The sequence below is a fragment of the Neolamprologus brichardi genome, chromosome 6 (assembly GCF_056152115.1).
Source record: "Neolamprologus brichardi isolate AB-2024 chromosome 6, ASM5615211v1, whole genome shotgun sequence".
NCBI classification, from domain to species: Eukaryota; Metazoa; Chordata; class Actinopteri; order Cichliformes; family Cichlidae; genus Neolamprologus; species Neolamprologus brichardi.
Window position 1 is genome coordinate 16,284,623 of NC_142109.1, and position 26,447 is coordinate 16,311,069.

The window sequence follows — 26,447 nt, forward strand, 5'->3', positions numbered from 1 at the left end:
GGTCTCAGCCTCAGATACTCAACTCTCAACTAATCAAAGTGATGTCATGACAAAAATGAATGACCAACAAAACATTTTGTCTCCTTCATTTATGTCACACAATCTCGCGTTTCTCGCGGTTAGTATCATGGTTGCTAGGCAACCTGAACAGCGCGACGAAGGCTAGACCGTCCCATTTCACAAGCCTCTCACTTCCTCACCCTTCGTACTTATAGTACGCACCGTACGTGTGCGTACTTCAAGCGTGCAGACCCTGAATTGGGAAACAGCCAATGGTGTGCTCCCTTGCTTTCTAGTCTTCTCAAATTGCACCCTGTCCCTTCGCGTGAACTTCCTGGTCTCGAACCAACAGGAGTTCTAGCTGCGTGTCACGTGTCCAGCCTCGCTGAACTCTGACGTTGAGTGCGTCTTGTCGAAGTCGGAGCTGAGCAGAGGGGTGAGTTTCTAAAATCTTTACGTTAGCTAACAGTCCAACCTACAGAAAGCATCTGCACATGCTCATCAGTTAAAGTCGTTACTGTGTGTTTGATCGCGCTTGAGCAGCTGATGCAAGTAAAGTTTGTGTAGGTTACACACGTTTAAAAAATCTGTTATGCAACGTCCCACTTAGGCAATCAATGACATTTCTGCAGTTACAGGTTAACATGTTTGAAAAGCGATTACAGTTCAATGCTACTTTGAATTGTTACATTTTCTGGACTGTATTTAGAGGTTTTTTTTAACCATCCAAATCTACTTAGAAGACAGGAGATTATAGCAATACCACTCACCTTTGTATCTTTTTTTAATGCTATCTCAGTTTAAAATCAAATAGAATAGAATAGCTCTTAATTGTCATTGTACATGTACAACGGAATTATGGAAATTATGGATTCTAGTAATACCTGTCTGCACATCCTTAAGATACACTGCAAATTCACCATAGTTGTACTGGTGACACTTTTTCTTCTTTGTCTGAGATGGCCACAGTAACTGAAAATCTGCACTGTTTCTAAGACTAATGAACTGAGAACAGGCACAAGCAGTAAGCAGTGAAGCTTAAAATGTCATTTCTCTTTTGAGTCACATTGTGTTTCATTATCTCATGTGAGGATTTACACACGAGTTAATACTTAATGAGCAACAGCAGACTGATAGGTAGGTTAAAGTTTTACAGTTTGCTTTAAGACAATGCAGAAGTGCAAAATCTGGAAATCCTGCACTGAATGGTTGAAATCTTCATTCAAATGCTAAACTGGCCCTATGACAGGTCAGTCCATCAGTGCCCAGCAGCCCACATGGTATCGTGTGCCATTTTGTGGTTATTTAAAAGAAAAAAGATTTTTTTTTTTTTTTACTGGAGGTACCAGAGTGGTGTGAAGTGTTTTTGTTCTATAGCTTCACCAAGGCCATGGACATTTGAAAAGGTTCACACCTCATTTGCCTGTGGCAATGGTATTAGCTCAGTAATACTCCCAGTATTTTCAAAATTTTTAAACTTCTCCTGGAAAAATTGATAAAACTTAGGAGTCTCCAGAACTGTTAGGCCCCAACATCGACTGTTACCACTCGCAAGAGAAAGAGTGCCATGTCTTTATGAATTAAATATAAATGGAGAATTCTTTGGCAAGTGCTAACTAGGATTGGATCCAGCCTTGGGTGGCTGTAGCTCAGGTGGCAGAGCAGGTCAGCCACTAATCAGAAGGTCGGTGGTTCGATCCCAGGCTGCCTCCTGCGTACATGCCAAATATCCTTGGGCAAGATACTAAACCCATGTTTACTGGTGGTGGTCAGAGGGCCTGGTGGCGCCAGTGTCCGGCAGCCTCGCCTCTGTCAGTGTGCCCCAGGGCAGCTGTGGCTACAATGTAGCTTGCCATCGCCAGTGTGTGAATGGGTGAATGACTGAATGTAGAGTGAAGCGCTTTGGGGTCCTTAGGGACTAGAAAAGCGCTATACAAATGCAGGCCATTTACCATTTACCTTACAGGCACTGTAGGAACTGTTAATTAGCTCTGCGGGGCCTACAATGCTTAATCCTTGGCCACAAGACTGGTGTGCATCAATTCCCTCTTGTTGGCAGAAGCCAAATTCTGCAGCAGGCCCTGAATTATAAATCTGGAGGACAAGTGTACATGCCCAGGCTTCGGGATAGTTCGTGGCCTCCATGATTCAGGCACACAACCAGGTCTGGCTGTTTGTCAGACCAGGACTGCATAGTTGTTCTGGCAGCTTCTATAGAACCTTAAGCCTTGTTTTTGGCCAGGTTTTGGTTGTATTTTGTATGAACTGCAACATCACAAGAGCCCGTTTACCGGACTCACCAATGTCTGCTTTTGAACTATAGATGTTGCTATTGAGGATTATTTTATATTATTGTTCTCCTTTTGTTAATACAAAAGGAGAAGTCCAAACAGTAAACAAAGCTATTGCAGAGTTTTCCTCAGAACAGTTTAATATTTTCAAGTTGTTAAGCTCTGTGTAAAACCTGGGCATCTCTGAGCTCTGAACTTCTTGCAAACTTGTGTATTCAACAATGACCATCTTGTGCATGGCAGGTTACAAAAAACAAGGCCTGCATGAAAAGTTGAAACAAAAGTAAAGAGTGGAACTGGTACCAAGAGTTGTAACGTCACTTTTGGCGCACGTTGCCGTTCTTAAGGGTGACAAATACGAGTGTAGACCAGGTGTCAGTATACTAACCCCCCTCCCCTTCCAATGCCTTCGATGCTTGTTGCCTCCTGGGAACACGAGGTGGGTCTGGGCCCACGCTGGAGAGTCGGCGCAGTGGCAGGATGGCTGCTGTGTTGTCTGGGATTACTCCTCATCCCCTACCCAACCCCGTTGCTGGTCACGTGCTCTATAATGTTGTACTGTGGACATTTATGTGCTTTCTGTGCAGAGGAGTTTTTTTGTTTCCTGTTCTCATGCTGTCCTCCTATAGCCCAGCATGAGTAGAGGTCTCTTTTTTTCCTCTTGTATTTTCACAAGCCCACAATAATCTTCATAAATATATCATCTTCATGTTGGTAATATTGATGAAATGATAAGAAGAACGTTTGTGCTCTGAACTTTGTATAGACAGATGTGATTCCTGTATGTTATTCTATATCTTTAAGTCCTTGACTGAGAAACTGCCATATTGCATTATTTCTGGGCTGTGTCATGTCATATTTGGTCTAATTACTAACTTTCACTGCAAGTTCCATGGTACTGATCTTGTCCAATTTGTTGGGTGACATTATTGTAAATAAGGACCAGCACTCTGTGAACTGAATTTAAGCTGGTACCGGAAGCGGAAGACAGACTCACTGATAAAGCACATTTGTTAATAGGGCCTTTTTACCACAAGCTACAATCATTTTGAGCCAAGTAATAAAATTTACATTAATATTTATAATCCCTGACTTTGTCACTATCAGTGACTGAATGCGCTAAACCTAACACTACAGCAAGCTTCTAATGAATTCAAGTCCTCTTCGTAAGTGGTTTTGTGGGGTCACTTAAGAGTTCTCTCTTAGCTGTAGGCCATCAAATGCTGCAGTTTACTGAAAGACCATTTTGCCAAGAAAGCCTGTCAATGATTGCACAGTTATATAACCAAATTACGAATTGCACCACACTTTTCAGAGATTAGCAGGGAATGTATGTCTTTGCATGTCTGGACTGCTGAAAACCACGAATTAAAGTATAGAAATTTGTACATTTGTGTAAAAAACATGCTTGATATACCTTTTTAAATTAAGACTGAAAGCATTTATCTAAATAAATGTGTTGTTCTACTCGATTCTTTTGTTTGTTTTGTTCACAGCAGCAGTGGAAGGTAAACTATGGGTCGCCTGGATAGGAAAGTGATTGTTCTGTCCGCTGCTGCTCAGGGGATTGGACGTGCTGCAGCAATCGTAAAAACATTTAATATCTTCTTCTTAACATCTCACTGATTTAGTGGCTTCTAAATCACAGCAGAAAATGTTTATTTAGTAGTTAAATATTGCACTTATTCAGTGCTCTTTATGTTTTGATAAGCATTAAATATAAATGAACTAATATAGGATATACTGCTTAGAGTTAAAGATTTTAAGAAGTCCTGTGATGTAATTTTTCTTCCAACTTCCTTAAGTATAGAAACACTTAAGCATGTCACCTAATGTCCTGTAAATGACTGCTGTAATAGTGATTCCTGAGTTAATGGAAGCAAAGGTTCAGGACCGTCCTTTAGTGATATTCTTGCCAAAAGAGATAACGACACACTTGAAAATCTCACACACTGGATTGGACCATTGCTACATCTGTTCCCTCCAAGTGATCTTAAAGTGTGCAAAGGTGCCTTGTATTACAGTGAACTGGGTTTTTATTGGAGGAATTCAATCGAAAAGTTAAAAGATGCAAATGGTATAAGGGGTCTTTTGTGCAAATCCATTTGCACTTTAAAAACCTGCCTTATTGATGGGAAGTTGAATGGATTTCAGAAGAGTTGTGGAACTGTGGATGGATATTGACAGTCTGCTTTCAGATGCTTGATAATGAGATATTGATTGGTATTGATGATCTGAATTATTCCCTGTAGTTGGAGTGCCCTCGTCCATTCGTACAGCAATTTAGATTCCTGCTCAGTTGTGTCTGTGGTTCGGTGTCCTTCTCTTTTCGGTTTTGTGTTATAACCAATCATCATAATTGCAGATTTTTCCTCAAATTTTATAGCACAGCATGTAGAACATTGAGGAACCACTTGGAACTGAACACTGATTTATTTTTTTTTAACTGTAGGCATTTGCTAAGGAGGGAGCTCAGGTCACAGCCACAGACATAAATGGAGAAAAGCTGAAGGAGCTGGATGGTATTCAAGGCAAGCTTCATCTCTGCTGATCTATGGCTGCCATCTTCTGGCTATTTGAGGCATTGCAAAAGGGATGCCAGTTTACTCCTATCCCTTCATTCAAGTTCTTTCACAACTTAATTATTTGATGCAAAGTTTTAAAACTTTGATTACTTTGAAATAGCTTGTACTTAGAGATAGGGTGGGAAGTTCAGTTATTCAAGAGGGGCTTAGATTAAAACCGTGGTTAATCCACATCAAAAGGAGCCAGTTGAGATGGTTCCGTCATCTGACAAGGATGCCTCCTGGGTGCACCGTGAGGGAGGTTTTCTGGGATTGTCTGACTGAGAGGAGGTTTTAGCCTATAAAGCCTAGGACCTAGGTTCTCTGCTTAGGTTGCTGGCACCCACAACCCGGCAATAGATAAGTGGAAGAAGCAATGCATGCATTCTACTAATTTCTCTCATTTTGGCCAAAGCAGCTAATTAGTATAAATGCATAACACCTGTGCTTTCCCCAGAGTGAAGTTGTTTTTTTTCTACAAGAGCCATTTAACTTATCTCTATTAGAGAAATTGAAATTGCACTGTGGTAATTTTAAAAAGAAAAAAAACAGATTATCTCATTTCTTGTGTGCATATCATATATTAGTTTTAAAAGGCTTTATATGGGTTTTAATTGTCTTTTCTTCAAGACTGTGAGAAGAGGACCATATCTCTATTTATTCTGGTCTCTGCAGTAAATGGGTTTGAATAAATAGGAGATGAGCAACATTTTTCTTCTGATATCACACCTGAGCACTTCACCCTCTTAACTGGCTTTCTGCAGAGCCACTCAGCGGCCAGTAGGAGAAGATCTATGTTGAAGAAGATAGCAGCCAGGACCATTGTTTTGCTGTGTAACTGTGAAAATGATTGATAAATGAAGCTGCTATACCTTGAATTATTTCATGCACTAAAATAAAGCCAGCGGTTATGAAGAAAAAAGCAGTGCAAGTATAATCTAAACTGTCCTTGTTTTTGTTTTCGCTGTCAGGGATCAGGACCAAAGTCGTGGACGTGACCAAGAAGGACCAAGTAGAAGCCCTGGCCAAGGAACATGACCATGTAGATGTTCTGTTCAACGTTGCTGGGTACTTTTTAAATTAGTTTTTATTTCTCTGATTTACTGAAGAAACAAAAACTTTACATAATTCTTGGAAAAACAAAACAAAATGTATGGTATTTAGAAGTTCCACATCAAGTAACCTTTTTAAAACAAATAAAGCTGTAATTTGCACCATTTTTGGAAGTAAATTAGAGAGAGTTATTGTTGACAACAGATTAAAGTAGAAAACTGAAAAAAAATATGTCAAAACCAGAATTCCTAAATCAGCAGTCACTGTGCATTTTACTTGTAGTTTCAAATAAACGTTAAGTCATTCTTTTTAACCATGAGGAAATCAGGAGAGACAGAGAAGTATGTGAGGGTGGTGCAGGACATGTAAGAGGACAGCGAGACAGCGGTAAGGTGTGCAGTAGGAGTGACAGATGGGTTCAGGGTAAGGGTGGGATTACATTAGGGATCAGCTCTGAGCCCCTTCTTGTTTGCAGTGGTGATGGACAGGATGACAGATGAGGTCAGACAGGAGATACTGTGGACTATGATAATTTAAAGACAGAATACATGTGAATTAGATGGACACAGGTCGAAAGGTGAACATGCAAGTGAAGGTAGTGAAGGTAGATCAGTTTAAATACCTGCGTTCAACCATCAAAAGCAATGGACAGTGCACAAGAGAGGTGAAGAAGAGATTGCAGGAGCATGGAGTGGCTGGAGACAAGTGTCAGGGGTAATTTGTGACAGAAGGATAGCAGCAAGAGTGAAAGAAAAGGTTCAAAAGATGGTAATAAAGATGCTCAGATTTTGGGTAATATTAGAACTGACTACATCAGAGGGACAGCTCAGGTCGAACGGTTTGGAGACAGAGTTAGAAAGTCTAGGCTGAGATGGTTTGGAGATTTGCAGAGGAGGGACAGTGGACAGAGGATGTTGCCAGCAAGGAGGAAAAAAGACACAGATGAGGTTCTTGGATGTAGTGAAGGAGGACATGCAGTGTTGGTGAGATATAGGTGGAAGCTAGGAATAAGATGTGATGTCAGTTGAATGATCTGCTGTGGTGACCGCAAAAGGAGAAAAAAAGATAAAATAATTTAAGTTACACTTTTCTAATTCACCCATCTGTCTCCTGCTTACTACTTAATTACATTTCCAAAACCCCATAACATACATACATAACCCCCTCTCCCCTTTTTCTCAATTTTATTAACAGGTTTCTTCTACATTATCACCTTTGAGTTTTATCTTGAAATGGCAGTAGTTTACCACTCTGGTTTTGATTAAGTTATTAGGTACAGATATTGTCACTTGTATCTCACTGTTTGTCCAAATTGTCATATTAATGCTGTCTAAAGTTATTAGATGAGGCTATTTTTCACTAAATGTCTGTGCTCGTGCACAGATTTGTGCATCATGGCACCATCTTGGATTGTGAAGAGGATGACTGGGACTTCACAATGAATGTCAATGTGCGGAGCATGTACCTGATGAGCAAGGCTTTCTTGCCTAAGGTGACTTTTGGCCACTTCACCAAACCCTTAACACCATTTATCCCGTGAATGTAATAGGTGCTACCGATAATAGTGTGACATATGCCTTTAATTTTGTTCTCATCCGTTGTTGGATTAGCTGCATTAACTGTACCACTGTGAACCCATGACATGATGGGTGGGGACTGCTCAGCTACTAATCCTGCTTTAGCTGCAAACTAACCAAACTGCCAAACTGTACCTTAAGCGCAGATCTCTGCACTTTTCATTACTTTGTTTGTGTAGTTTTAATCTGGATTCAACAAAAACAATTTTGTTAATATGCCATTTGTCATTCTAGATGTTGGCAAAGAAGTCGGGAAACATTATTAACATGGCATCTGTTGCATCAAGCATAAAAGGTAAACGATCTTCCTCAGATCTTTTTTTTATTGCAGTTGCTTGTAGAACTATTCCTACTTAAAGGGACACGATGTCTTTGAAGTTTGGCCAGTCTTTGCAATCCTCTTATCTCAGATAAATGCTTTGCCTGCGTATGGCTGTGTGTGAGTGACAGATGTGTTTCCTCAACACAGGCGTTGTTAACCGGTGTGTCTATAGTACCTCCAAGGCTGCAGTAATTGGGCTCACCAAGTCCATAGCTGCGGATTTCATTGAGCAAGGCATTCGCTGTAACTGTGTTTGTCCTGGTAAGGTTAGAACACAGTGCAACAAATCACCATATCACCATGTGTTTTTAGTCTTCCTCAGTGATACTCAAAGTATACTGTAAACGTCCTTGAAATGAAACTAAATTGATGGGTTTTTTTAGCTGAAGGTTGTTTTATGTTAGCGCACACTGGCTTAAGAGCCAGTCTAAAAAGATGCTGTGTATACTTTTATTTTGATTATTTATATACATCACATCCAAGTCCAACCCAATCGTATTTAATACTTATTAATAGAAAAATGTTCATTTAGCCAAAGACCATAATTTCTTAACTAACTCTTGTCTTTTAATAAACATTTCATTAGGCTTGCTCTCTTTCTATTTCTGTAGGGACTGTTGATACTCCATCACTGAGGGGTAGGATCCAGGCTCAGACCAACCCAGAACAGGTATTGCAGGCTTTGATGTACATTTTCGCCAACCTGACAGTAATGCCTGCGTGATTCATGTACTATGTGTTATATGTTATCTTTATTTACACAATGTTAAATAATGATGACTGGATGATGAAGATAATGAATGATCCAATTATTACTCATTTACAGGCTTATAAAGACTTTATGGCAAGACAGAAAACTGGCAGGCTGTGCACAGCCGAAGAGGTTGCACACCTGTGCGTATACCTGGCCTCAGATGAGGTGAGTGCTTGCACAGATGTAATTCAGGAGGTATAATAATAGTATGAATAAAGTGTAGGTATCATAGGAATACACATACCTAGAGAAAGCTGTAGATATTTTGTCAGTAAAGTAATTTACCAGTGGTTTTAAACTGTCTGGGCCCTCCACAGTCAGCCTATGTGACTGGGACAGAGCACATCATCGATGGAGGTTGGAGACTGTGAGGAAACTGGAAGGACTACATCATTACAGAAGTGGAATCCAAGCCTTGAATTCAAATAAAGTTGTCATAAATGGATAATTTTAAAAAATTATTATTATAAAATAAGAAAAAAATATCAGTAATATTGCATATTTTATGGAAAAATGTCTTGTTTTGCAACTGAAACATATGCTGCAAATATATTTGTCATCCTAAATTCAAACTATAAATAATGTACAGAAGTGTGTAATCAACTTTAAACCTTTCCCGTTTTCCATTACTGTGCATTACTCTGTGCATAATAGTGAAACAAAAGCTATGTGCAAGATGTTAAGCAAACCAGTTTTCCAAGTAACCTGTTCTCCATGCACCGTTGTGGACGTTACATACTTGCTTGGCAGTCACTAATCCGCCTCATTCCTCATGTACCAGCTGGTGCATCTGCTGCAGGGCTACGAGAAAAGCTGCCACAGACAGCCAACACGCTCTGGTGTTTACGATATGAGGTGAGCGCGTTTTTTTTTTTTTCTATAATTATTAGGTAATTTTTGTCAGAGGCGGTCGCTTGCTAGCTACCTGCATAAAAGGGTGGGTGCACTGTCAGCTTTTAATAGGAGGTACACAGGCATAAGGAGCTACTGGACAGTAGGACATCAAATATCGGACAAGAACCAGCTGTCAGGGTGGTGGAGATTAAACTAGCCCCCATACTTGCTGGTCCAGTTGACTGAAAAGTAAAATCCAGCTTGATTGTATAAACCGAAGTTAGAAAACCTCGGCTGTCAATTTAACGTTTAAAGAAATTAGGGTCGTTGTTTGACTTTAGCAATAGGACATGAAACCGTATTGTGCACAGCCTAAACGCTGTAATCCACAGATATTTGCGAAACGCTCCCATATTAAACGAAAAAATAGCTAGTGGCGGAAGGAGCGGTGGTAGCTGGCGATAGTGCACACTCAGGAGTGGGTCATGTCTGATAATGGAACCACAGCTAGTGAAACCACTTGAATAGTATGGCCAAAAGTTTCTTCTATGCTTTGGCCATACACGTGTTTACAGTGAATGAAACACGGATACACCCCTATATCTCGAAGACTTGCTGGCGATAGTTGACAAACTAGGTGCCTAGGTTTAGTGATACCAGTGCGAGCGGGTTGTTGCCGTTGACAGCTGCACGTTAACCTACTTGCTTTAGCATCCGCGCTCTGTAACCTACCTACTTGAGCTAACGCTAGCTACTATGCCATATGGTGTAGCTGTAAGCATTGATTAGCGGGGTTTGCTTACAATTGGATTAACAGGACGTCTGTCGCTCGCTAAAAGCAAGTTTCAAAACATTGTAGTAGCGTCTGTTTGGCGTTCCTGTGTATGTGGTACTTGTAACCACCAAAACACCATAAAATGGTTTACACTGTGCTATACACAAACGTTGACAAGTCACTCACATTTTTATAGTACATACAGCACACAGAACGAGAGACTGGGACTGATGTGGAGGTTACAGCAGCTCTCCACAACAGTCCCACGTGTCCACCTGTGTATTAGCCTGATAGATCGCTGCTTGCACACGTTATAGCTTGTACTATGCAGTATTTGTGAAATGTAATGAAATCCATTTCTTTTAAACACCAAACACTCATGTGTTTAGTCAATTATGCCCATGTAGGAGATTTAACCATATCATTTCACATTATGTCAATATTTGTACCAGCACCACTGATACTGTTTGTTTTTTTCTTACTGATAAAAACCTATTGTATGAATGGAAACCTGTGGATAGAGGTGGACATGCCAAAAGAAAAGTAAAAGAACAGCCCACTGATGGCTAACCCCACCCCTCAGCTTGATGTTTTGTGATACAAGAGTGGACCAGAAAGACTGTAGGCAACCGCCATGGAGGACACCCAGCAGAAACCTGCAAACCCGGACCTGAGTCCTGCACCCAGTCCAGTGCCTAGTCCAGCTCCCAGCCCACTATTGGACAGAATTCCTTTGCCTGTGCCAAACCATGTGGAGGTTTAGTATTTTACTGCTAATAATTTTTTGCACCTGTTGTTCTATTTAATAATTCTGTGTTGTATATATTGTTCATTAAAATTAATACCGTCGCCTTATTGATGTTTTTTTTTTCCCTTAAATTTTTCCTCTGAGAAAGAATTGTAAACCAGTTCAAGGAATTCTCCCAACTTTGAGCCAACATAACCCCTTGAGCAACTCTGTGAAATTGTTATCAGTTTATATGGCATATCAAAACTGTTCATTTCGCAAGTGTATAGCAGTCTGTAAACTTAGGATATGGCATGCCTCTGTAAAACTGCTGGTATCCTTCTGACTGAAGATGTGCAAACTAAGACATAGTAAATATAATCCAGAAACATGTACCACTATTTAGCTAGTTATGTTAATGCTGCATTTATGCTTATGTTATTATACTATATGTTATGGCGAGTTGTGGAGTTGAGCAGTAAATTCGAATTTGCACACTAATCTGCACATTTCATATTTATTTGTCATCTGTTATGCGCTGCCTTTAGAAATATGCTAGGTCATCTAGCAGAACAGTTTGTCCACCCTGCAATGTGAACACTGACCTGCTTCATGTCGTGATCCTTCTTTTAAAGCACCTAAATGTGAGCCAGATCCAGGTGGTGGTACGTCGCTGCTCAAGTCCAAATGTAACAGAGGAGACCACTTATTTTATTCCTCGTAACCCCGTAGTGGACGCCGGTACCAACACAGATCCACCAGTGGTCTGTTGTCCTTTGCTGCGAAGATTTTGCCCCTGTCCGCCAAGAGGCTTTTTCGCCTCCCTTATTACCAAAGGTAAAAAAGGAGGCTGATTTGTCCTCCAAAGCACATTTGTTGTATGTTTCCATCCAAGAATGTGTAAAAACAGATCATGAATATACAGTAGTTATTGAACTACCTGAGAAATGCAGCCCCATAATTCCCTGTTCTCTCTAGTTCTTTTGGCAGTTGTGCTCTTTGGAGTGGTTTGGTCAATCACAGAGGATGAATGTCTCCCAGGAGGAAACCTCTTTGGCATTACAATACTCTTCATCTGTGCAGTTGTTGGTGGAAAATTGGTGTCTCTCATTCGTCTGCCCAAACTTCCACCTTTCCCACCACTCCTTGGTAAGACAGAAAATCTGGTGCTTTGACTTTTTATGGTGACACTGGTATGTTAATCTAAGTATTTAGTCCATATATATATCTACACAGATTTATCCATCAGAGTGATATATAGTTCTAACTGATATTAGCTATGTTAACTGCCAATGGCATTGCTCCATAGTGTAGTGGTGTACAGATTTACCCAAGAAGTAAAAGATAACGACTTTGAAAACTAGAATCAAACACAAATTTCATTGGGACTGGATCGTGAAGGGCATCCGGTGTTCTTCCTCATGCAGCTAAAAGCTTTTTATCACACTGTTTTTTGTTTCTCTCAAACAATAGGGGATAGCATAAAAGAAAGTGAAACCTCAACCCCAGCCATGTGCGCTGGTCCTGCTTTCTTCCTGTTAAGGGGGTTAAGGGGTTTTTTCCCTTCCCACTGTTTCCAAATGCTTGCTCATAGGTGTTTATAGTTGTTGAGGTTTTTGTCTTGTTGGGGTCTTTACCTTAGAATATAAGGACTGTTGTTGTTATTTCAATGTATATAAATGAAATAAAATTGAATTAAAAAAAGATTGTCATTTTAAACATTGGTGCATGCCTAGTTGTAGGATTTGTGATTGTTAAACTTCCATATTTGTTAAGCACATACAGTTTTAATGTTTGGGTTCAGTTATTGATAATGATGGGAGCACTGTGTCATTTATGACATAAAAGTGCATACATGCCATGAGCATTTGCTAACAGGCTGCCTTAATGGATTCGTGATACCTACAAATGGGTATTAACCTTGTTATTTGTCTTTTTTGTGCATGATAGACATCAGTATTTGTTAAACTGTTTGCAGTTATGTCAGCATGCAGGTAAAGTTTCTCAAAACCGCATTTCCAAGGACACTCATACATGATTATGCAATGCACGGTGGCAGTATGGCTGTTCCTGGAATAACTTCATGTTCTTATCTCACATGGTGCTCATCCTCAATCTGGGCAACTCATCCTGCAGCTCACTGAACTATACAAAAAGAGGTTTGCTTCACTCTCTGAACTGAGCTCTCGCTGGGGAGTAAGACCTAGTAGTGCTGCAGTGCTGTCTGTATATTTTTATCTAGAAGCTTTTTGAAAAAAAGTCCTGTGTTAAAGTGTTAAAGCTTTGTCATTGTTTGCATGTTGGCAACAGTGAGGTCAACTGATGAGTGATGATCCCTGCTAAGGGTGAAAGGGAAGTCAGGTGACAGTATATAATTCTGCGTGTTTAGAGAAAAAAAAAACAATACCAAAAAACCTGTATCCTTAAATTGAAAACTGAATACTTCTTATTATACGTAACGTACGTATGTTCTACATCAGGGCTGGGGAACTCCAGGCCTCAAGGGCTGGTGTCCCACAGGTTTTAGATGTGTCCTTCATCCAACACAGCTGATTCATATGGCTAAATTACCTCCTCAGCATGTCTTGAAGTTCTCCAGAGGCCTGGTAATGAACTAGTCATTGATTTAGGTGTGTTGACCCAGGTTGATATCTAAAACCTGCAGGACACTGGTCCTTGAGGCCTGGGGTTCCCCACCCCTGTTCTACATCATCTAGGACTAAGGTTGAATTTCTTTGAGAAACTTTTCATTGGCTTGAGGTTGTCAAGGTACTGTAAGTTTATCCATGTGAAAAGTTAAAAATCATGTTGTCCGTTGATGTTCTGGATTTTTTTGTGTTTTGCATCTCTTTGTATTTTTACACAGCAAAGATTATTGTGGCACCTTTGTGGCACCTTTGGCTTGAAAAGATATGCCAATTGTGCTGCTAGTTTTCAGGGGGTGAAAAAGTGCTGATCATCAGAAGAGTTATTTGCACTGTGCATTGTCATGATGTGATGTGACTCTCTCATTTGATCAATTTCCTTGATAAACATCAAGGAAACTGTAACCACTCCTTGTTTAGTTGATAACATTATAGGGAGGGGTAGAAGTTTGCATCTCTAAACATCTCGTTCATGTTTTTTCATTTTCAGTAAGTCTTCAAAAAGGAGCTTTGCTTAACAGTTAGGTTTCTGGTTTGTCTAGTCTTTCAATAAACCACTAACTAGAATGCTGTTATAAAAGTTAGAGGATGGTGCTTAGCTTCCATGGTAGAATATTTGTCTGGCAACCCATTAGAATATGTGCATCATGTGTTTTTTTTCCCCCACTTATTATAGCATAAGACTTTCTCTGTAGATCCGAAATCTAACCTTTCTACTGCTTTTTTAGATAGCGTCATTGTTATCTATGTTGTATTGGTTCATAAAGAAAATGTAATTAATTAATACTAATGTTGTGTTATTTGACTCGAACAATTATCCGAGTCAAGAAGTTTTAGAAGAGGTTGTGGATTGTTGAAACTTCTGGTGTTAGGGTTTCAACATTCACAATTTGCAGAGTATCTGATTCTAACACCCTGTGTTCAAAAAGCAACCGGTGAGCTTGTGTTTTTTTTTCTCTGTAGCAACATGAAAGAAAGCTTCAAAGAATAAACAAACCTTCATGGTAATAAGGATCAGCTTTCCTCTTTCTCACCCTCACTTGTGCTTTGCTTCAGGTATGCTGCTCATGGGCTTCCTGCTGAGGAACATTCCAGTTGTTACAGATGGAGTGTACATTGACTTCAAATGGTCTGCATCTCTCAGGAACATTGCTCTGGCTGTCATTCTGGCCAGAGCTGGTCTAGGGTTGGATCCCACGGTATGCTAGATACTATACAAGCTTAACATCGGCATTGAGAGGTAGAAATACAGTAATTATATGTTAATCTCATCTCTTTTCACTTGTTATACTGGTGCAAATAGTATTGTCACTGATAGCTATGTCATTGGTTAAAGTGGTTAAAGTAGTTAAAAGAAGAGTTAATTAAACCTTCTAAGACCCAAACTCTTTCATGGCATGCATTTTTAATTTCTCTTTGCCATTTGGGCTGATTGAGACCTGATGAACGTAAAAACAAAGAATAACAAGATTTTTTTTTTTACCTTATTTTTGTTTCTGAGAAAAATGAGATCCACATATGAGGACATTCGCTTTAAATTTCGATAAAACGGTGGTAGTATAATAACCTCGTAAGTGGATATCAGGCCCTTCAACAGCAAAATTTAGTATTTTGGTCTAGAGAACCCAAAATGTGATGCCCACATATGTGGATGCCAGGTCCTTGGAGGTTAAGAAATGACAGGAAGAATCTGTTCATGTTTTAGTCAGTTATTTACCTCATCATTCAGTACTACTAAATATGCTTGTTAAAGCTTTTTGTAGTGATTGGCAGAATCTAATAACTTGTTTGATGTGTGTGTCTGTTATCAGGCTCTAAGGAAACTAAAAGCTGTGTGTATACGTGTGGCAGCTGGGCCGTGCTCGATAGAGGCTTGCACCGTAGCTGTGATCTCTCACTTCCTCATGGGCTTGCCCTGGGTGTGGGGCTTCATCCTTGGGTAAATACAACACTACTCTCACTTGCTCTGTATCCAGCTCTTATTTTTCAACTTCATAACCAAAATCACCATTGATTGATGTCTATGGCAAATCTATACACATACTTTAAAATTACTGTTTCATTCGTGATCCCCAGGTGTGTCACAAACACAAAATTTGTATTTGGTGACTCGCTGGGTGAAATCGGTCGCAAAGAAGGTGCTGCCCCAGAAATTGCTGTGATCGCTAGCAGATTGACATGGCTACCTGTAACTGGCATGAAAGATGTTGACATTGCTGCAAACTACTTGCCAAGTGGTAGTGAAACATTAAAAAAAGCCTGAAACAAACCAGAAAGGGAGGATGATTGTCCATTGCTACTGAGACTAACACATTTCAAAAGGCACAACTTTTAAATCTTCTTGGTCAGGGAATAGACATTTTAATCCCAGCAACTGTTAGCTGCTAGGAAGTCCTTGATTGGTCTCAAGGCCTGTGTGACTAGGGCCCAATGCAACCAGACTTTAGAGAGCTGAGTGAAGGTCAAATCTTACTTTGTGATAAATTAAACCTAACACTACAAAAACAAACAAACAAACAAAAAAACAAACACTGCAGTTATAAGGAACATGTTTACATGAAGAACATCACAAAAATTGAAATTTAAATAAGATGCATATCTGCTTCATCAGCAGTATTCAGCAGTATTAAGTGGAGCATTAGTATTTGTAAAAAAAACAAGAAGCTCTGGTTTTACATCTAGATAGCTTGTTCTTCTTGTGTTGCATGTTGTGGTTAATGGATGACTTAGTAGAAAGAAGGCCCTGTTAGCTGTTCATAACCACAGAAATCTTTTTCTACTAATTCCACTTTACATTAGTCAGCTCAAACTTTTCCTTTTGCTTCTACCCAAATGGTAAGACGTCATAATAAACATTGTTGAATGGTAAATGTATAGCTAAATAAATGTTAGGCAATATGTTTCTCAATTGAACAGTAACACAATTACTATAAAAGTAAAGTAATGTCTGATTATCATGATCAAATATTATATTATATAACATGTTTAGTATCATCGTGTCGTTTAAATGCATTTTATGAGCATTGATACAAGAACAGAATATGTTTCTTAAAATAATTAATTATTACACAAACTAATGACATACAGGCAAGTTTTAAATTGTTATTGATTAGCAGACAAAAAACAATCTATTATAATCTTCTTCACAATACAATAACTATTTGTTTGCTTAAAAACTCATTTACCATTTATTAACTATGGTATAATAAATTCTTACCAAATGTTTGTAAAGCTTGCCCGGGAGTTTTTCATTTATCAGTGAATGAATGAACCCTCTATCTTCTCCACGTTGCAGCTTCGTGCTAGGAGCTGTGTCTCCAGCAGTGGTGGTTCCCTCCATGCTCCTGCTGCAGAAGGACGGTTACGGTGTAGAGAAGGGCATCCCCACCCTGCTGATGGCTGCAGGCAGCTTTGATGACATTCTTGCGATCACAGGATTCACAACATGCTTGGGCATGGCCTTTGCCACAGGTAATCTCTGCCCTGTGCGTTTACATGTGTGGAGCCGTGAGAGGAAAACAAGAATTGATGGATTTATTGCTTTGTTTTGCTTTTGACACACAACAGCACCTTATCTCCCAAAGAGAGACGCATAGAAGAAAATAACTTTTTGCTGTAGTTTGTAAAGATGTCACCAGAGGGTGTGAGCGTGCTGATTACTCTTAATACAGAGTTCTGGCACCAGTTCATTATATATGGCAGAATCTGAATTTTTTACAGGGTTATCTTTGTATTGCTGCAACACTCTTTCTATTGTAGTGTAATTCAACAGCACTCAAACTGTAGATGCCAAAATGTCCAACATGTTAAGCCTACACTAAATAAAGTGTAAGAAAGTGTAAAATATATACTTTGAGTGTTTGCTGGCTTCTGTATTGAGCTGCATTAGTTAGAAAGACTTGTTTCTGAACTGGCAAATTTAAAATATTTTAGAAATTCACAATTTCACAAATGTTTGTTTTGATTGATTCTTCTAGGTTCAACTTGGTACAACCTCCTCAGGGGGGTGCTGGAGGTGGCAGGAGGGATGGTTGCTGGGATTCTTCTTGGTTTTCTCATCCAGTACTTCCCTAGTGTTGACCAGGTACACCAGTCAAGATGACAAGAGCCTGTTTTACTGTTGTCTCATCACTCATAACTGACACCATAGCCTATGAGCACATCAGTAAAGTAACAGCCAGGGAAAGCTTGTATGGATAATTCATTAGCAGGGACCACTCCCTTGGTAACGATGAGCAATGAGGGATGAGGGAGTGTGATTAGTGCTGCGGTTTGGGGAAGGCCTTGAAGGGGACTGGCGACGGCTCTCGGGCCGGGCAGAACCCCCTGTACTAACGAGAAATAAAGGGAGGAAAGGAAGAGAGGAGAGGACAGGTGAAGAAAGTAAAGAAAAAAAAAGGGGGGGGGGCATGAAAATGAGAACAGCGGGTATTGGAGAAGGGGGGCTTTTATAGCCTGAGGCCAGAGGGGGCATGAAGGAGGAGTGGTCCCGCTCCTGAAATTCAGATGATATCTCCACAAAAGTATAACCCTTTTTCCATAAAAAAGTTTGGGGTAGTGCGTAAATAGGAAACATAATAAGAATAAAACTGCAGATTTTAACCCTGTTAACTGAAAAAGTGAACTGAAAAAGTATCAGATGTGAAAGGTTTTATTTTTAATGTGCTCATTTTGCCCTTTTTACATCAGAATGTGCCACATGTTTTTACTGGGGACGGATTTGGACTAAGCAGGCCAGTTTAGCCCAAGGACTCTTACTGTCATCTCAATGGCAGCATGTGTTGTTTAAAAACCTCAATATTATGTAGCTTTAGATTACATATTGGATTTATTTCTTCATCAAAAGTGAAAGTGCTGTGAACCAACACGCCCTAGCTTCTTTGCAAATGATTTCTTATAGACCTTAGAGCTATTATTTGTTAAATAATGCATATTGTAATCTAGAAACCTACTGTTAATGTTAACTTTTTCTTCTAGAAACACTTGGTGATGAAGCGTTCCTTCTTGGTGCTGGGTCTGTCTGTTTTTGCTGTGTTTGGCAGTGGTGTGGCAGGCTTTCCTGGCTCCGGAGGCCTGTGCACCTTGGTGCTGGCATTCCTGGCTGGCCTTGGCTGGGGGACAGAAAAGGTGAAAATAATGCATCTAATAACTACAGTACATCAGTACGTCTGTTTGCAGTTTTCTGACTTTGGAGGTGAATTTGAACGAGGCTAACTGTCCAAAACCTTAGACTTAATTTCTTCTAAACTACTTGGTTGTTATATATTTGTAAGTAAATATGAACAGTGAACATGTCCTGCATTCTTTGTCCTTAGGCACGTGTGGAAGAAGTGATAGGGTGGGCGTGGGATGTGTTTCAGCCTCTTCTCTTTGGACTGATAGGAGCTGAGATTCGAGTCTCTGAGTTGGAGGGACACACAGTTGGTGAGATAAACAGACACACACACACAAACAGCCTTCAAAATAACCCACAGCGAGATGGCTGTTATCACCGTGAAAAATTCAAATATTACTCTGTGTATGAAAATATATTTGCATAACCCAAAAAAAGAGGCAATGTGAGAGATGTGATGCTTCTTCCTGTCCTGTAAATACTAATCCCTCTGTCTTTGTTAGCACTTTACAGCTATAACAGTTTACTAAATAACTTTTGACATGTTTGTTTTGCATGAGGGGGGGAGGGGGGGGGGGGGGGGGGGGATTTATATGGTGTACATATAATATTGTTGTCCTTGTATGACTTTTGTCTCTACATGTCTCTAGGTCTGGGTATAGCCTCTCTCCTCATTGGTCTGCTGGTTAGAGTGGGGTTCACCTTCGTCTGTGTGTTATTTGCGGGCTTTAGCATAAAGGAAAAAGTGTTCATAGCCCTAGCATGGATGCCTAAAGCAACAGTGCAGGTATGTCTCCTTAGCAAACCTTTGAATGAAATGCATATGCATTAAATGTCTTTGAAGTCTGTGGGGTTGTGCCACATCTTGACTTGTCTCTGTCAGGCAGCTATAGGATCCACAGCTTTGGACATGGCGAGGACAAAGGATGACAAGCAGCTGCAGAAATACGGCATGGACGTGCTGACTGTGGCTGTGCTCGCCATCCTTCTCACAGCCCCTGTAGGTGCACTTATCATAGGGCTGTGTGGACCTCGCCTGCTGCAAAAGCCAGAGAACCCAGTCAGCGGTGAGCGAGTCAAACCCAGTTTATCAGCTTTCTTCCTAGGTATGTAAAGTCTTTCTTTTGAAAATTCAAGCTCGGCTCAGCAACCTTTGCTAACCTAACTAGGTGTGTTTGAGTAGTGAGTATCCTTTCCTTTTCTAATATTTTTCCTGCTACACCCCTATGACATAATGATTTGCATAGCTTGGGCCACTGTGTCATTCAGCAGCTTCATGATTTTTTACAGGCACACAACAGTGGTATTGTGTTCATGTAAATACATTTATTCACAGTGCAAAAAGTGCAGCTAGTTTCATTTTTTAAATCTTTCATTTTCTCAGTCTTATTATTTTTTTCCTCCCTGTCTCTTCTTCCTCTTTCTTAGGCACTGCAGCAGGAGATCAAGATGACAATGAAACTCCCGTCACCTATGAAAGTACACTCTGATGTCAAGTGAGAAAGGAGAATTAAAGAAACTCCTCACACCTCAGATATTTGAACTTCTCTTTGGCCACCGAGTGGCCTTCGCTGTGTCTCTGTTGTTCAGCTCTCTGTGTTCGCAGTCCTGCAGGAACACGTGAATCATTTTGTATTTATAGCATCTGGTGATTTCCAGCCCTAACACTGCAAACAAATGACCCACATTGCACTGTCTGGAAAAAAAAATCATATTGTTTTCAAGGTATAGAAATGGTTTATACTTTTTAAAGGATCTTGTCATATTCACTAAATCCAGAATTTTTCCACTGTTCTTGATTGGATTACCAGTAAGAAAGCTGCTTTACTTTGACTTGAAAGGTCAAAGTAAAGCAGCTTTCTTCGTGGGGCACAGAGAACGTTTTGGGATGTTGTTGATAAGCAAATTTTATTGCTATGAGTAGACTACACTGTAAAACCACATGTAAGTTTTAGGCGTCCTACATCTTCATGCTGTGTTTGTTTACTTTGATTTGTGTATGCATATTAGCCCTCTGTCAGTATGGTGAGATCAGTTGCGTAGTTTGCAAAGAGTCAGGGAAGGATTTGTGTAATTGATAATATTTTAGTATAAGTACGATGCTGCTAAATGTCAGCCAGTGTGATCATGTCTATATTTGCAAAACTGTATGAATCCAACATTTTATAATTGAAGAAGAAATATAGATTTTTCAATATTCTTAGTTTTTTTTTTTTTTTAATTGCAGAATGTATCTGGTGTAACATGAAATGTCTTGTTTTAATTTATATGACCTCCCTTAAAATATTTCGTAATAGCAGCTATTTATGATTGTTTTTCCAGAATTGTTTTCATTTTACCCAAATACTATGTAAAAGTAAATTTATTGCCTATCTTTGCTGCAGTAAAAGCTTAAATTATTCAAAAGTGTTGTGTGAGCAGTTTCCTTTCTGGTCACGCTAGCGGTGCGCTTCTAGTGAGGGTCTGTGGGAAAGGCCATCAGTGTGGGCCTGGAACAAATGCCTCTATTAGATAGACTGCTGTAAAATTAGTAGACATTCATGATATGAGAAGATCAATGGTGATCCAACAACATTTATGCTTCCAAAAGGCCAAAATTATCAATTGTCTAGTGAATCACATGGTTTTTCCACATCATTTTTTAAAGATTTTTATGACACACAAATGACTGGTAACTTCAACCTTCTAGTGCCAATAAAAAGACTTGTTCTGAATACTAACAGGTCAATGTTTGTTGGATTGGCATGAAGTCTACCTCTGAAAAGTCACTCACTCTTGTATTGTAGCTCCCTTCCGTTACCACCATTGCCTGAAAAACTGACTTAAAAAATATATTAAAATGATAAACATAACCGCTTAAAAAAACAAAAAAAACAAAGCAGCATTCTCTAAGTACAACCTTACAGACCTTTTTATTTCCAAAGGTGACAAGCAGACAACATGACACATCTCATTAATTTAACAAACATTAAAGATGTAAAAATTCTCTTTATTTCTACATCTAGCATGAATAAATTCCCACCTTTATCTTGCAAAGCTCATGAACAGTTATACTGTAAAAAAACAAACAAAATGCAGATTTATTATTGATAGTTATTAATGAAGAAAATTTTCCAAGACAACTTCATACAGATATGATAAAAGCTTAAGGAAACAGACATTTTCAAACCTTGAAAGTTTAGTGAAACACGATTTATCTTGAAATTACTTTGATGTGGTTTGAAATGTCTTAAGGCAACAGAACTGAATACAAAATGTAAAACTCAACATTTAAAGGCTATGAGTAGAACAGATTTAAAGAATAAGTAGCTTCCCATACACACAATAACTTAAAATATGTCACATCCATTAAGTATGCAAATGTTAGTATTTGGCACACATATCTGAAGCAAACAAAATAAAAATTAAAAATTAAAGAAAAAGGAGAAGGAAAAAAAAAAAAGCTGTCCAATATCATCCAAAATGAAGGAAGGTCAGACTAGTTTTGAGGACTCCATTTAAACAGATATTTATCTGCAAAACCTCTCCCCTGATGGCCTCACATTAGATAAATGCATCATAAAGTCACTGCAATTATGCAGTCATGTTTCAAGTTTCCCCCTCAAAGTGGTCCCAGTCAAATAAAACTGCTCCTCTGTTAAACAACAAACGTGAAAAATGAACAAAAAGGCCCACACAAAAACGAAGTTACTCTTTTTTTCTTTTTTAAAAACTTCCCTTATTGCAAACTATCATTAAAGTATCCAAAAGGTAGCTTTCAAACAGAGTGTGGTTTCTATTTTTAAGTAAATATAACACCAAGACAAAAGCAAGAAAAACTGTTTAGAGAAAAAAATCTGATCAGTGGTCGATTATAGTATCTTCTTTTTAAGTATGAGCGGTCCCACGTTGTCTCCAGTCAGCTCGTTGTGCTTTAAGTGTGACTTGTCGCATACAGGAAACTAAAACAGGAAACAATATTAACTGATCAGCAAGAAGTAGAATGCCTAAACACTTGTCCCAGTTTAACTAGAGGGGTTGATCAATAAATCACAAGCTATAATAATAATAATAATAATAATAATAATAATAATAATAATGTGGATAACACAGAAATGTATTCTGCAGTCTGTGTGAACAATATTTAGGTTTACTAACAGTGTACTTCAGAAAATACTAACAGACTTACAGTTTTGGAGCGCCAGCAGCGACAGTAACACACATTTGCGCTGTTCAGGTCCTCAATGTCTATCTCATTGACCACTTTTGGGTTCTCTTTCTGGATCTTCAGATTGATCAGGCTGTCCCTCTGCTTCTTCTTCTTAGGCAGAAAGGGGCGAATGGTGAGATAGCCGAGCAAAGCCAAGATGCCCAGAAGAGGAAGCAACCGGAGCCACTCAGACACTATAGATATTATAGCATAAACAACATACACACATTAGCTAAAGAAGAAAAACACAAGCATACAATGTTGAACTGGATTCTATGGTCCTAAAACTGGCATTTACTACTGGCTATTCAGATTAGAGATGAAACCAACTGACAGGAAATGTATCATATATGTTGATGATCCAGTACTAGTACTCATATGCAATGTACACATAAGAAACGTTTTTACTCTATCACTACCGTTTCAAGTGTGTTTCTGGTTCTGCTGGGGGTTTCTTCCTGTTAAGAGAGTTTTTCCTTCCCACCATCACCAAGTGCTTGCTCGTGGAGAGGGGAGGGGTGATTGTTTGGGTTTCTTTCTTTCATTATGGGGTCTTTACGACATAATACACAATTATACTATTATTGTGATTTGGGGCTATATGAATCAACTGAACTCAACTAAATTTCGCACTGTCAGTCAAGTGTGACAAAAACATATCTTCAACAGTGCTGTGTGCATTTCCGTACACTCTTCCTCATTCTGATGAACTCATTAGTGAGCCAGTCAAGCCTCATTTATGCAATTTATTCAAGGAGCTTTATTGTAATTTGCATCACATGTTAACATGAGGTGGAACGAAATTATGTACACATAGTCCCGGAGCGAAAAGAGACAGAATAATGAAAAAACAACCACAACTAACTAACAAACAAACAAACGTTTTTAAAAAGTAATAAATAAATCTTTTTTTTAACGAAAAAGAATAACAAGTAATAAAATAATATGATAAGCAGAGTGCAACAACCTGAGTACCAGTATGGAGTTATAAGCATAATTTTACATAAATAATGCATAAGAGAAATCTTAGTGATTTATGTACGCTAAAAATGTGGATCAACTGAATTTTGGAAGCAGGCAGATTCTCGGGTCCACATTTCTTGTATAGCTTGTGTCTGATCTGCATTACTAATGTATTATTACACTCGATCCAACTTGAGTGTCATATCACACCAACAGCTACCAGGGGAAATGCCACACCGAGACCTTAAAAGTGCTCTGGGAAAACCCGCCTTATGCTCCACCATACATGGTGAAGACACAGTCGGGATTAAAGACAGCTGTGTAATTTCACTATTAGCACTGTGTCAGACCCCAGCTTTTGATAATACCCTTATGCGGGTTAAAAGGATTCTGATGCCTAATGGGACATTTCTAATCCTTAATCCTTTTAACAAATTGTACGCAGTTCAAAAGGGATGTCTTTGCATGTGGGAGAATGGCTATGCACCGTCATCTAATATGAACTGACCCACTTTGCTGCTTAGGACAAACTGACAGTTAGCAGGGCCTTCATAACTAGGCTTTAACTTAAAACCACTAATATTAAGCCTGTCAGTGAGTATTAACCAACGCCATCTCCCAAAAGAAGAGTGTTGTTTTTGGTTGAAGGCCTTCTCAGATGGGCATTATATTAATGTTTTACTTTCTCCACAAGGGTTAGCTAGTGATGTAAATGCCATTACCAAAGGGTGCATGTGACACTGTGTGTGCCTTTCATTGTGTTGTGGTCAAGCTATCATGATACTACAAAGAGTATCAACTGCACATGCTTCCTTCAGGCAGACTCAGAAGTATTATAACTACACATGCCTTGCTTTAAACGTCCTCATCCACAAATCCAAAACTTTTCAATGATCTATGCTGGCTCAAAAGATCAAGTTTTGAATTGACTTTATGAAGCCCTGGTTTACTTCTTCCGTTCCTATATTTAAACTGCGCAAGACTTGCCAAAGTTCAGCATTTCGGTTCTCAGTTAAACTGGTTCAGCAGATACTAATTGTGATGTTAAGAGTTCACAGAACAGTCTGAAAGAGTCAGCGCAGCTGGGACCACAGGGTAGTAGGTTAGTATGCAAAACGGGCCCCGAGAGAGTCTCAGACGCATTTGTATGATTTATTCAAAATAATTTAAAAGCTTCTGCAGGAGCGCCAACAGATGATCATATGGTGCAAAATAAAACAAATGTGTTTAAAACTTGCTTTTCACAAAAGTACAGTTTGGCCAGTGCTCGAATGAGCAGGATAATTAAGAAAAATCGATATGCAGGTAATTAGCAATTAGCATCACATCATTCACAGGACTTCACTTACAAAAAGGCAATGTTTATAAAGTTATAACTTGTAACAAATTCGTGGTTATTATCACGAGTGTTTGAACATTCAAACAGACGCAAACAACCAACAAGCACGACCTTAAGGTCATTACTTTGTCTTTGACACACACACAGACAAGCACAAAATATTTACGCTTAGCTCTTTCATGACTCAAATAAGCACTCTGGGACATAATCCCTGTTTTTGTAGGACTGCTCTTCACGACATTACTAAAGCAGTGTTTGAAGAAGCAGCTAGCTGGAGTAAAAAACTCTGTCCCCCACGAGTTTACTACTCATCACCCCGGGACTGTCTGAAGTTCAACACAGCAGCTGCTAATTACCTGTTAACCTCACAAATCCGCCGATGGTCTCCGGCAACGGTAGCCTCTTGAGGTAGGCTGGAAGCTGGACTTTTATTATTTTTGCTATCGTTTCTAAAACCATTGTGAATTGCTCGGTTGAGGAGCTTTTGTGTTTGACTTGGATAGTTCCTGAGCTTCGTTTATGTCACGGCGTTCATTACTAAGCGCAGTTTTTTTTTTTTTTTGCCGGTACGTAAGCCCCCTCTGATGAAAAGTAGAAAGAACCGAGAAGAAGCGTAGACGTCTCTGTGAATACACGTAACGATGACATGTGACGGTGGCGTCAGACCAATCAGGGTCCGAGGACCTGGTCGTCTATGATTGGACAACTTGAATTTTGCGTGAGGATGGCTTCTTCTGCTCATGAGCACTTTTTTTTTTTTTTTTTTGAAAAAAAAAGGTGTGTGTGTGTTCGTCAGAGAGTCAGCACAGAAGCACTATAGTCTGAAGCCTATTTTTTAATCTGATACCATCAAAATTATTGCACGCATTTAGTAACTGTCGCGGTCCACCCCCTAAGCCTAAGTAGTTCCCCTTTTTTTAAAGTCTTTTTTTCATGTTTCACACTTGTAGAACTGTAAATTAGCAGCAGTTATAAGAGCACTGTCATTTCACAGTGAATTCAAAATTGAAAGAAACCTGCCTTGGGATTTCCAAAGAAAGAAAACCTCGGCAGTTTTAATAGCTGAAGATGTCTGTAGATTATTTAACGGCTGTGTAATATTAATATATATTTTTTTATATTTAAGGTGGTCTGGTTTTGTTGATTACAGCTGTGCATTGATGTATCGGTAATATTCACTGTTATGTATCATTTTACTATATAAAAGTTTAAATACCTTTGTTTTTACTGTACCTGTGATAAACAAATAAAATCTCACAAAATGGCAATAATCCGTGTCTGTGTCCTACCTGTGTCCTGCA

At 39.2% G+C, this 26,447-nt stretch overlaps 3 protein-coding genes across 7 annotated transcripts; 2 read left to right on the forward strand and 1 right to left on the reverse strand.

Moving 5' to 3' along the window:
• Positions 1–270: 270 nt before the first annotated feature.
• On the forward strand, positions 271–9,190 carry bdh2 (3-hydroxybutyrate dehydrogenase 2). Of its 3 annotated transcripts, none has more exons than XM_006787169.3 (10): positions 271–436; positions 3,788–3,878; positions 4,744–4,822; positions 5,827–5,923; positions 7,292–7,400; positions 7,720–7,780; positions 7,955–8,068; positions 8,419–8,477; positions 8,634–8,726; positions 8,879–9,190. In XM_006787169.3, exons 2-10 carry the CDS (start codon positions 3,807–3,809, stop codon positions 8,930–8,932), a joined length of 738 nt encoding a protein of 245 aa, XP_006787232.2. In that variant the 5' UTR covers positions 271–436; positions 3,788–3,806; the 3' UTR covers positions 8,933–9,190. The 3 variants fall into 3 exon arrangements, with proteins under 3 accessions (XP_006787232.2, XP_035762139.2, XP_087697880.1); XM_035906246.2 differs by having other exon boundaries at positions 274–436; positions 3,791–3,878; XM_087841754.1 differs by lacking the exon at positions 271–436 and adding an exon at positions 3,040–3,664 and having other exon boundaries at positions 3,791–3,878.
• Positions 9,191–9,297: 107 nt separating this feature from the next.
• si:dkey-162b23.4 (sodium/hydrogen exchanger 9B2) lies at positions 9,298–21,018 on the forward strand. Of its 3 annotated transcripts, none has more exons than XM_006787171.3 (13): positions 9,298–9,416; positions 10,692–10,927; positions 11,533–11,734; positions 11,876–12,046; positions 14,599–14,741; positions 15,354–15,481; positions 16,838–17,013; positions 17,520–17,626; positions 18,520–18,669; positions 18,858–18,966; positions 19,306–19,442; positions 19,539–19,761; positions 20,084–21,018. In XM_006787171.3, the coding sequence occupies exons 2-13, from the start codon at positions 10,805–10,807 to the stop codon at positions 20,143–20,145; spliced, it is 1,731 nt and encodes a 576-aa protein (XP_006787234.1). In that variant the 5' UTR covers positions 9,298–9,416; positions 10,692–10,804; the 3' UTR covers positions 20,146–21,018. The 3 variants fall into 3 exon arrangements, with proteins under 3 accessions (XP_006787234.1, XP_006787235.1, XP_006787236.1); XM_006787172.3 differs by having other exon boundaries at positions 9,328–9,416; positions 10,754–10,927; XM_006787173.3 differs by lacking the exon at positions 9,298–9,416 and having other exon boundaries at positions 9,428–10,927; positions 19,539–19,722.
• Positions 21,019–21,539: 521 nt separating this feature from the next.
• cisd2 (CDGSH iron sulfur domain 2) lies at positions 21,540–25,711 on the reverse strand. The gene is made up of 3 exons (XM_006787174.3): positions 25,503–25,711; positions 22,824–23,038; positions 21,540–22,596 (listed from the first exon to the last, which is right to left on the reverse strand). The coding sequence occupies exons 1-3, from the start codon at positions 25,603–25,605 to the stop codon at positions 22,507–22,509; spliced, it is 408 nt and encodes a 135-aa protein (XP_006787237.1). The 5' UTR covers positions 25,606–25,711; the 3' UTR covers positions 21,540–22,506.
• Positions 25,712–26,447: the final 736 nt, after the last annotated feature.

Bases quoted from the DNA above. Each gene is read 5' to 3' on its own strand.
- cisd2 (XM_006787174.3), bottom strand. From the start codon at position 25,605: ATGGTTTTAGAAACGATAGCAAAAATAATAAAAGTCCAGCTTCCAGCC. The intron at 23,039-25,502 runs GTAATTAGCAGC...TAATATCTATAG, and splicing joins CGGATTTGTGAGGTTAACAG to TGTCTGAGTGGCTCCGGTTG. The intron at 22,597-22,823 runs GTAAGTCTGTTA...TTCCTGTTTTAG, and splicing joins GCTGCTGGCGCTCCAAAACT to TTTCCTGTATGCGACAAGTC.
- bdh2 (XM_006787169.3), top strand. From the start codon at position 3,807: ATGGGTCGCCTGGATAGGAAAGTGATTGTTCTGTCCGCTGCTGCTCAG. The intron at 8,069-8,418 runs GTAAGGTTAGAA...CTATTTCTGTAG, and splicing joins CTGTAACTGTGTTTGTCCTG to GGACTGTTGATACTCCATCA. The intron at 8,478-8,633 runs GTATTGCAGGCT...ACTCATTTACAG, and splicing joins CTCAGACCAACCCAGAACAG to GCTTATAAAGACTTTATGGC.
- si:dkey-162b23.4 (XM_006787171.3), top strand. From the start codon at position 10,805: ATGGAGGACACCCAGCAGAAACCTGCAAACCCGGACCTGAGTCCTGCA. The intron at 12,047-14,598 runs GTAAGACAGAAA...GCTTTGCTTCAG, and splicing joins ACCTTTCCCACCACTCCTTG to GTATGCTGCTCATGGGCTTC. The intron at 15,482-16,837 runs GTAAATACAACA...TCCACGTTGCAG, and splicing joins GTGTGGGGCTTCATCCTTGG to CTTCGTGCTAGGAGCTGTGT.